This window comes from Pteropus alecto, unplaced genomic scaffold, assembly GCF_000325575.1.
Source record: "Pteropus alecto unplaced genomic scaffold, ASM32557v1 scaffold24, whole genome shotgun sequence".
Classification (NCBI taxonomy): domain Eukaryota; kingdom Metazoa; phylum Chordata; class Mammalia; order Chiroptera; family Pteropodidae; genus Pteropus; species Pteropus alecto.
The window spans coordinates 4,660,923-4,668,987 of record NW_006439192.1 but is presented as its reverse complement, the minus strand read 5'-3'; the positions used below and the strand labels follow the sequence as shown (position 1 = coordinate 4,668,987).

The following is an 8,065-nucleotide window of genomic DNA, read 5'->3' as shown; positions in this document are numbered from 1 at the left end:
TGGTCATGGCCACATGATCTTTACAGACGTCTGTACAAGATGGCGTTTTTGTACAATAAAGGCTTCTGTCCCAGATCAAGATTCAATCATTTAGAAAAGACATGTTAAGGAAACAGGCAGATTCTCCATTGACTAGAGAATAGCAAACTATGGTTGAAAAGAAATAGCTCGTACTGTGAGAAATAGCCTTGCCTTTGAGTTTATGGGAGGCAAAGTAGAACTGAGAATCATGGTGTCACCGCTGATGAACACCATGGGGCTGAAGCATGAAGGTATTTATTAGTCAACGGCTTGAGTTTGCAAGCAGAGCTATCCAAAAAGACAAAATAGCAGAGAGAGAGAGAGAGAGTGTGTAAGGAGACAAACTTGTTAACCAGGTCAAGATGGATAAGGACCATGAAACCACTCACCAAGTCCACCAGGCCCCTCCAGGCCTGCTTGGGGCTAGTCTTCATTCCAACTATGTCGATTACTCTCAAAAAACATTTCCTACCAGAAAGACCAGGCCTGTATGCCTGTCAGTGAAGGAGAGCACGACCTCATGAAGTGATTCTGTGAATCTATTTGAAATGAAAACCAGAGCTCCAGAAGAAAGGCAAACTCTGTATCTGGGGCAGGAAGTATAGAAGAAGAGCCCAGGATCCCTTATCATACGGGAAAGTACAGGAGCCTCCAAAGTCCACTAGGGCCATGGCGACAGGACGTGCTAGCTAATGTAAAGGACTCCCAGTATTGAAGGGGGGATATTTTCAGCATCAAATAACATTAAGAAAGGATTCAAACAAACACACCAGATCACTTCTCTCCCACTATCTCCCCTACCCCTCTATTCCTCCCTAGCCTGAGGGGCTTTGGAAGTCAGCCTCTACTGAAGTATGACTCAGTGAATCTGGAAGCATTCTTACTCTTGTGGCTCCTCTTACTTCCTCACCAAGCAGCCACTCCTGGGGACCCTCTCTTGGCACTCTTTTCCCACACTGGTCTAGTTCAGCAGAGCTGTGTTGAGACAAACACCAGGGAGGGCCAGTGCCTGCTTAGGACTGTTCTTAGTTTCCACTGATATTTTTTGTTAACCTCACAAAGCATTTCATAATAAAAAGGACTGGGCCTGTCTGCTTGGTTGGCTACCCAGAGAAATTCCATTTAAAATTATAAAATCAGTTCCTTGTCCCTCCCTCCCTAAAGGTTAAGTAGAGTAAGATGTGATGGAAACTGTTCTCCACTCTGTGTTCCCCTCCTCATCTTTCTTCTAGAAAACATTCCTTGGACATTCTGCTTTCTTTCTTTTGAAAGCTAGAAGTGCTAGAACAGTCATAAGCTAATAGATTTAAAAGAGCCTCAAAGGGAAAGACAGAAATAACCAAGTCTGGCTTTGGGCAGCTGAGCACCCAAAAGTATTACCAATAGCCTCTCTAAACTAAGTGCTGTCAAGGGTGAGAGTGATGAAACACATGCCACGTGCTACCAGTTATCTTTCTAAAAGACAACTCTCATCATATCCCTCCCCTACAGGAGCTAATACTGATTATAAGATTTGGTATGAATGAGTCCCTGCTCTGCAAAGTGGTAGAAATCACCATAGGTGAAATAATTGGGCAGGAAACAGAATTCAGCAATGTTTGTCAAAGACATAAACTGTCACTGCTGAAGGTTCTCAGAGATCTTCCAAACCACCCCCCTTATCTGACAGATGATGAAACTGAGTCCCAGAAGGAGAAAGGAACTTGTCCAAAACTGAACAACTGTTTGCTGGCAGCTCCAGGGCTAGAACTCATAGCCCTCAGCCCAGGCTAGTGCTGCTTCTATATCCACAAGGGTCCCCAGGTATCATCAGCCTCCACTCTTCTGGCTCCACTCCAGCCCTTAGACTCCCCTCATCAGCTCTCTACAGTTCTGCGTGCAGAAGTCATTGAGAGTGTCAAGCTTTCTAAGCAGGCCTCTTCCTTTCTCTGATAAGACACCAGAGCAAACTCCCTTTCAAAACGGTTCCTCTCAAGGGAGGAGGATGGGCTGCTTTATTTTCTAATGTGGTGAGAAAAGAGTTGGCCTGGAAGGGAGATGGGTCCTAGGTGCGAGTCCTAGTCCTGCCTCAGCCATTTCACTGCTATGTGTTCTTGGAAAAACCCCTGCTCTTTTCTGGGCTTCAGGGTTTTGCTTTTGTTTTTATTTTTTTTAAATAAGATGGAGGTAAATATTGTCCTGGATAACCTATAAGGTACCTGGCCAGGGCTAAAATTTGATGATTCCAAAGTTTTCCATGAGGAAGGTTTTGAGAACTTTAGGATTTCTTTCATAGTGCCTCATTCTAGAGCAGCACTATACAAAATATATATTGTGAGCCATAAATACATATTTCTTACAGCTCCACTAAAAAAAAAAAATTACAAACAGGTGAAATTCATTTTAATAATAAATTTCACTTAATATATTCAAAATATGTCAATATGTAATCAATATAAAACAAATTATTAAGATATTTTACATTATTTTTTCATATAAAGTCATTGAAATCTAGTGTGTATTTTACACTTCTGAATGTGGACTAGCAATATTTCAAGTGCTTCACAGGCATGTGTGGCCAGAGGCTACCTTACTAGACAGTTTAGCTCAGGAATGACCTACCTCAGGCCTCACCCTCTTGCGATCCCTTCTCAAACTCCACCGCCATCAGTTATCTTTCTAAAAAAAACAACACTAATCATGTCACTCCCCAGCTTAAAAGATCTCTGAAACCTCCTGCCCTTGTAGGACAGTCTGAACACCCTGGCATGATTTAAAAGACTTTTCACAATCTCCCCCAGTTTTCCTTTTAAACTGTCTCTCCTCTCTTCTCCCTTTCCAGGATGTGGCCACAATGACAGAAACTGTTCTTTCACCCAGCAAGCGTTTCCATCCTCCTTGCATTTTTTCCTCTCCACTTAGGGATCTCCTTGAAGAGTCATTCCTTCATCCACTCAATGAGTGCCTACTAAATGTCAGGCAGCCTGCGGGGCATCGGGCCCAACTCAAAGAAGTACAAGGAAACTTCTTTGATCAACTCTCTGTCCTCCCCTCATCCCAAGCTCCACCTCGCTCTAGGTTTAGCCCTATCACCCAGCTAGGTGGTTTGTTCACGTGTCCTTCCACATCCTCTCCGAAGCCGTGGACCGAGTACTCTTGGACATTTCTTTAACATCTGCCACGTCGCGAATGCACAATAAACCCAATGAGGGGTGAATGATCAGTCAATCTCCACTTTCTCATCTGAGGTTCAAGGCGGGTCGAGGGGGAATATCCAGCCTGATGTTCTAATGCAGGCCTTCCCAGAGTGGCCGGGTCCGCTAGGACTCCCGGGAAGACTAGCCCCCGACCCAGAGAAGCATTAACCTAGGCAAGCGTCCCGACCCGTCCCCTACAACCCCCGCCGCCCCCGCCTCCCCGCCAGCGTGGCCCGGAGGAACTGGGGCGCGAAAGGGGCAGGCAAAACGGGGACGGTGCTGGCACCCACGCGCAGGAGACTGTCGGCAGAGGGCCTTCCATCCAGGGATGCGGGAGGTCCCACGTGCAGGCGGCCGCGCGGAGGCGGTTGGGCGGTGGCACGGCTGGAACTACAAATCCCAGGGGGTGTCTAGAGGAAGAGGCGGAAGGGATGGTCTTGGGCGGGGCCGGCCGGAGCGAGGTGGAGCGAGGCGCAGCGAGGCTGGAGGGGCGGGAGGACTACGCTCCAGCTGCTTGTGCTGCGCGCGAGATACCATGTCCGGAGGCAGCAGCTGCAGCCAGACCCCAAGCCGGGCCATCCCGGCCACTCGCCGGGTGGTCCTAAGCGACGGCGTGCAGCTGCCGCCCGGGGACTACAGTACCACCCCCGGCGGCACGCTCTTCAGCACCACCCCGGGAGGTAGGCATTGGCTCGGGGGCTCCGAGTGCGGGCGGTGGGAGGACGGACTAGGCAGAGCAAGGGGTTCGGCAACTGCCCATTGGACGGTGACTGGGAAGAACGGGTAATGGACATCAGGAAGGCAGCGAGAGTCACGAATACCGAGCTCGTGGCCGCCCTGCCCTCTGGGTGCGTCCTCCAGCGCCCGCGTTGCAAACTGCCCCATTAGTTTTCTCCTTCTGGGAGAGACAGCTGAATGCCCCACTACCACCCAAACAGACAACGCTTCCAGGACTGGCACATGCCGAGACGTGCTGCCCCTTGTGGGTGTTGGGCACTTCTGAGGCGTAATATGGTGGGGTATGGGTGGCCCACGATCAAGACCTGGCTTGTGCTTTTTGGGGGGATGGGACGGGCATTCTCTGTTGGAATAAATGACTCTTGCAGAGTTCTTTTTCCTTCCCGAAATACCCCCAGTTTGGCGTGGGTCAGGCACCCTCTGACGGAGGTTTTGGACTGAGGGTGCTCGCCTGCTCCAGCAGCGCCTCGCCGGCACCTGTGGCAGATTGCCCATTTACGCGTGTGGGATCTCCGCAGATGGACGGGGGGCGGCGGGCAGAGCTGTGCAGAAAAACACGTTCTTCTGTCCGGGGGGAGGGAGGACCGTGTGACCTCCCTGAAAGTGGATGAGGAAGAGGAAGCTGAGCTGGCACGGGTGGGGGCCAGCCTTGGGCTGCCCTCGAGAGCCAGGCATTCCCTCCCAGCCCGGGAGCCCTGGAGTACAGGCGCTGATGAAACCTGCCCGCGTGTTTGCATAATGAAATCCTCCTCGTGGCGCACCATTTCCCTCCCATCATCGCACTGCTCTCACCCCATTTTGCCCTTCTTCCCTCCCCGACACCCTCCTCCACCGCTCCTGTCCAACCTTCTGGAAACCAGCCGCAAATCCTGGCGCTACACTGAGACACGGGTGCGGGCGGGGCGCAGCCTCATCTCCTGCCAGCATCGGGGGCCACATGCTTATTTTCTTAGGCAGCTGTTCCACCACCGGCGAGCACAGCCAGATCCGAGGACTTCGAGTGTTTATTCCAAAACATACAAAGTTAGAATTATTAGGGATCTTAAATGTTCTTATCCAGCCATGCAACCTTACTCTACAGAACGTGGCACTGAGGCCCCAAAACTTAAACGCACGTGTCCATTGTCCAATGACACAATGTTTTCCCAAGCTGAACAAGAAATAGCAGCAATGCATAGAGAGAACTGCCCTCTCTTCTTTTAAAAATGACCCGAGGAAAAGTTCCTAGTGACTCTTCTTGCCACTCTTGACTCAAATTCTCTTTACTGGCTGGCCTTTAGTCCATGCTGTTCTGTTTTTTCTGTGTCGTGATGTGTCCACCAGGACCTTTCCTGACAATTTGGGGGTTCCTTCAAGTGAAGGTGTGAATCTCTGCTTGATCTGTTCAGAGTGGGCACTGAAAGCTCAGGAAGCCCTCATTTACACATTTCATTGCTAGATGGGGACACATCAAATTGGAAGCAATACCCTGTGAGACTATTTATTTACAGGGAACTCCACTTCTCACTTTGGACTGGGAAAGGGGTGATTTTTGGCTGACCACAGCAAATGCACCTCTCTTTGAAGGTCTTTAATTGGGAGAAAGAGGAAAGGACTTCTGCATCAGAGTGTAACTTAGTTTCTGAGGCCACCTGGAAGAAAGCTAGCAGCGCCCAGAGTCTAAAGCCGAGTCTTTCTTGTCTGGCGTGTCCAATGGGGCAGGCACAGCTCACAGTCCGTAACCAGAGAATCCTGGTTTGCCTCTACCTCAGTTAGCAAACCTGGCCTGCCTTAGCCAAGGTATGAAATCTTCCTCCAAAACCCAATTTACCATGGCAAAATAGCTTGACCTAATAAAAAAAGGGCATTCTAGCACCTTTTTGCTTTGTTCTAGAATGCTGTTTCGCAGTCTTCAATGCGCATATGAATTACCTGGGGACCTTGTTTAAACGTAGATTCTGATTCTGTAGGTTATGGGATAGAGCCTGAGATGCTGCATTTCTAACTAGCTCCAGTGATTGGTCTAAATACCACACTTTGAGCACAGTAGTCCCCCTCTTATCTATGGTTTTGTGTTCCTTGGTTTCAGTTACCCACGGTCTGAAAACATTAAATGGAAAATTCCAGAAATAAACAATTCATAAATTTTAAATTGCACACCGTTCTGAGTTAACGTGCTAAAATCTTGTGCCATCCTACTCTGTCCTACCTGGGCAGTGAATCATTCCTGTGTCTGGCATATCCACACTGTATACACCGTGCACCTATTAGTCACTTAGGGTTCGATACTATCCAAGGTTTCAGGCGTCTACCAGGGGTCTTAGAATGTGTCCACTGTGGATAAGAGCGGACTCAGAATTAGTGGAATGTGACTTCCCTCACCTTTTCAGACCTTTGGGGGTCTGGCAAAATGATGCTTCTCTTGAAGCTAGGTTTGGCATCAGTCTCTAAACCAGGGTCTAGACAGAGAGTCTGCACTGATGCCTGCACTCACGTATTTGCAGAAGGTGTCAGAAGCTATCGAAGTAAGTATTCTCCAGTCACTCTTGCTGGGAATGGCCTTGCAATGTTTGTCTTCGGAGGAAAAAGAGCAGCAGTTGATTTGAGCCATCTCTATTTATGACTCCAGTTTACTTTCCATGGTCATTACTTTCCCACAGGCTGAGCCACTGATTTGAAGTTAGATATTTGGACACCTTAAGAGAAATTTGCTGAAAAGAGTGTTGTTTATTAATATTTGAAAGTATTGAAAATCTCCAGTGTAACCATAAACCAGCAGATCCTTTGAATGGGTCAGAAACCTTCTGCTTCACACCACTCCCACCCACCTCCCTGCTGGATGTTTGACCCCAAAGCCTATAAGGGTTGTTTGGGTGGGAGTCATACCTAAGCTCTGTACCTGGATAAGGTTAATCAGAGGTAAGCAGGTAAAGCTACAGGTGTTAATGGCACCTTGTTTAGTTAGACAAACAAAGTCTGTGCCCAGGAAGCTTACCTTGGAGCAGCTTCCAAGTGTTTGGCTATGGAACAGACAGTGCCGGGAAGGGGGGGTGGTCACTGGGCACTGAAGCTAGAGAACAGCTAGTATCCCGAGGCCTTAGTCACAGAGTCACAGAGGGGAGACTACGTCTCATTATTAAAGGCAGGTTAAAAGGACTTGGACATTAAGGTATTGAGCAAAATATAATGGGCTTCTTTTCATACTGACCTGAGCTTCCTTGTAAAGCATTTAGAACACTATGGAATTCCTCATTAAAGACTTTGACGGGAGCCTTGATATAGAGCACCCAAACTCCTTCCAATGCTCACGAACCTCTGTGTTTAGAGCATTCGCCACATCCCAAATTGGAAGTCAATAGCTTGGATTGCTAATTGAGGAAGATGAAGACACGCCTGAAATAAAATTATAAGCATCAAAGTTATATCTATAGAGTGAAGCAATTAAACAGACCTCCCCCACCCCCATAACTAGTAGAACTTGTGTGAAACTCAAGTGAGAATTGCCCATTCTGAATAGTCACCCTGGTAGGCTTCACATTCTAACAATGCAGACATAGCTGTTAGATTTTAATTGCATTCACATTGCACTCAATGTGTAAATGAGGCTTACACATTTTTTTCAATATCCTCAAAGGTGGCAGGGCCTTATTAATTGAAAGAGAAGTTTGATTCTTTTTTTTCCTGACAACCCAAAAAAGTTTTTTATTACCAAATTTGGTGAAAGGGCAAACAGGGTGGTACAGTATTTACCTGTTCGTAGTGAGGCATTTTCTTATATGGGACTTTATTTCATGTCATTCCATAAAAGGAGTTAGGATAGGGCAGCGATATTGAAAAAAGGATTGCTTCTCAAGGTAAAAGTTTTTAGTGAAAATTGTTCATTTGTACACTTAGAGTCTTGTGTGCAAACAAATGAAAAACCTGTTACTTTCTGGTCTTACTGAGATCCTTGCTAGCGTTCTTCCTCCATTATGATTTGCAACACACGAATCACGTGTATCTGTTTACATGTTTGTTCCCTAGGTTAGCCAGGAAGTTCTTTCAGAGCAGTCTTAATCTTTATATTGCTGCACTTGAGTGCTGCCTATGATGCATGATGTTTAGAAGATGAAGGGTTGAAAAGAATCCTGGAATGAAAGTATTCACAGGGT

General features: G+C 47.4%; 1 protein-coding gene across 1 annotated transcript in view; it reads left to right on the top strand.

Annotated features, from left to right (window-relative positions):
• Nucleotides 1–3,644: 3,644 nt before the first annotated feature.
• The window catches only part of EIF4EBP1 (eukaryotic translation initiation factor 4E binding protein 1), a 19,008-nt gene continuing 14,587 nt past the window's right edge, over nt 3,645–8,065 (top strand). The window contains exon 1 of the mRNA XM_006916310.3: nt 3,645–3,877. Coding sequence (XP_006916372.1) covers nt 3,733–3,877 — 145 coding nt within the window. The 5' untranslated portion in view covers nt 3,645–3,732. The remainder of the gene's footprint in view (nt 3,878–8,065) is intronic.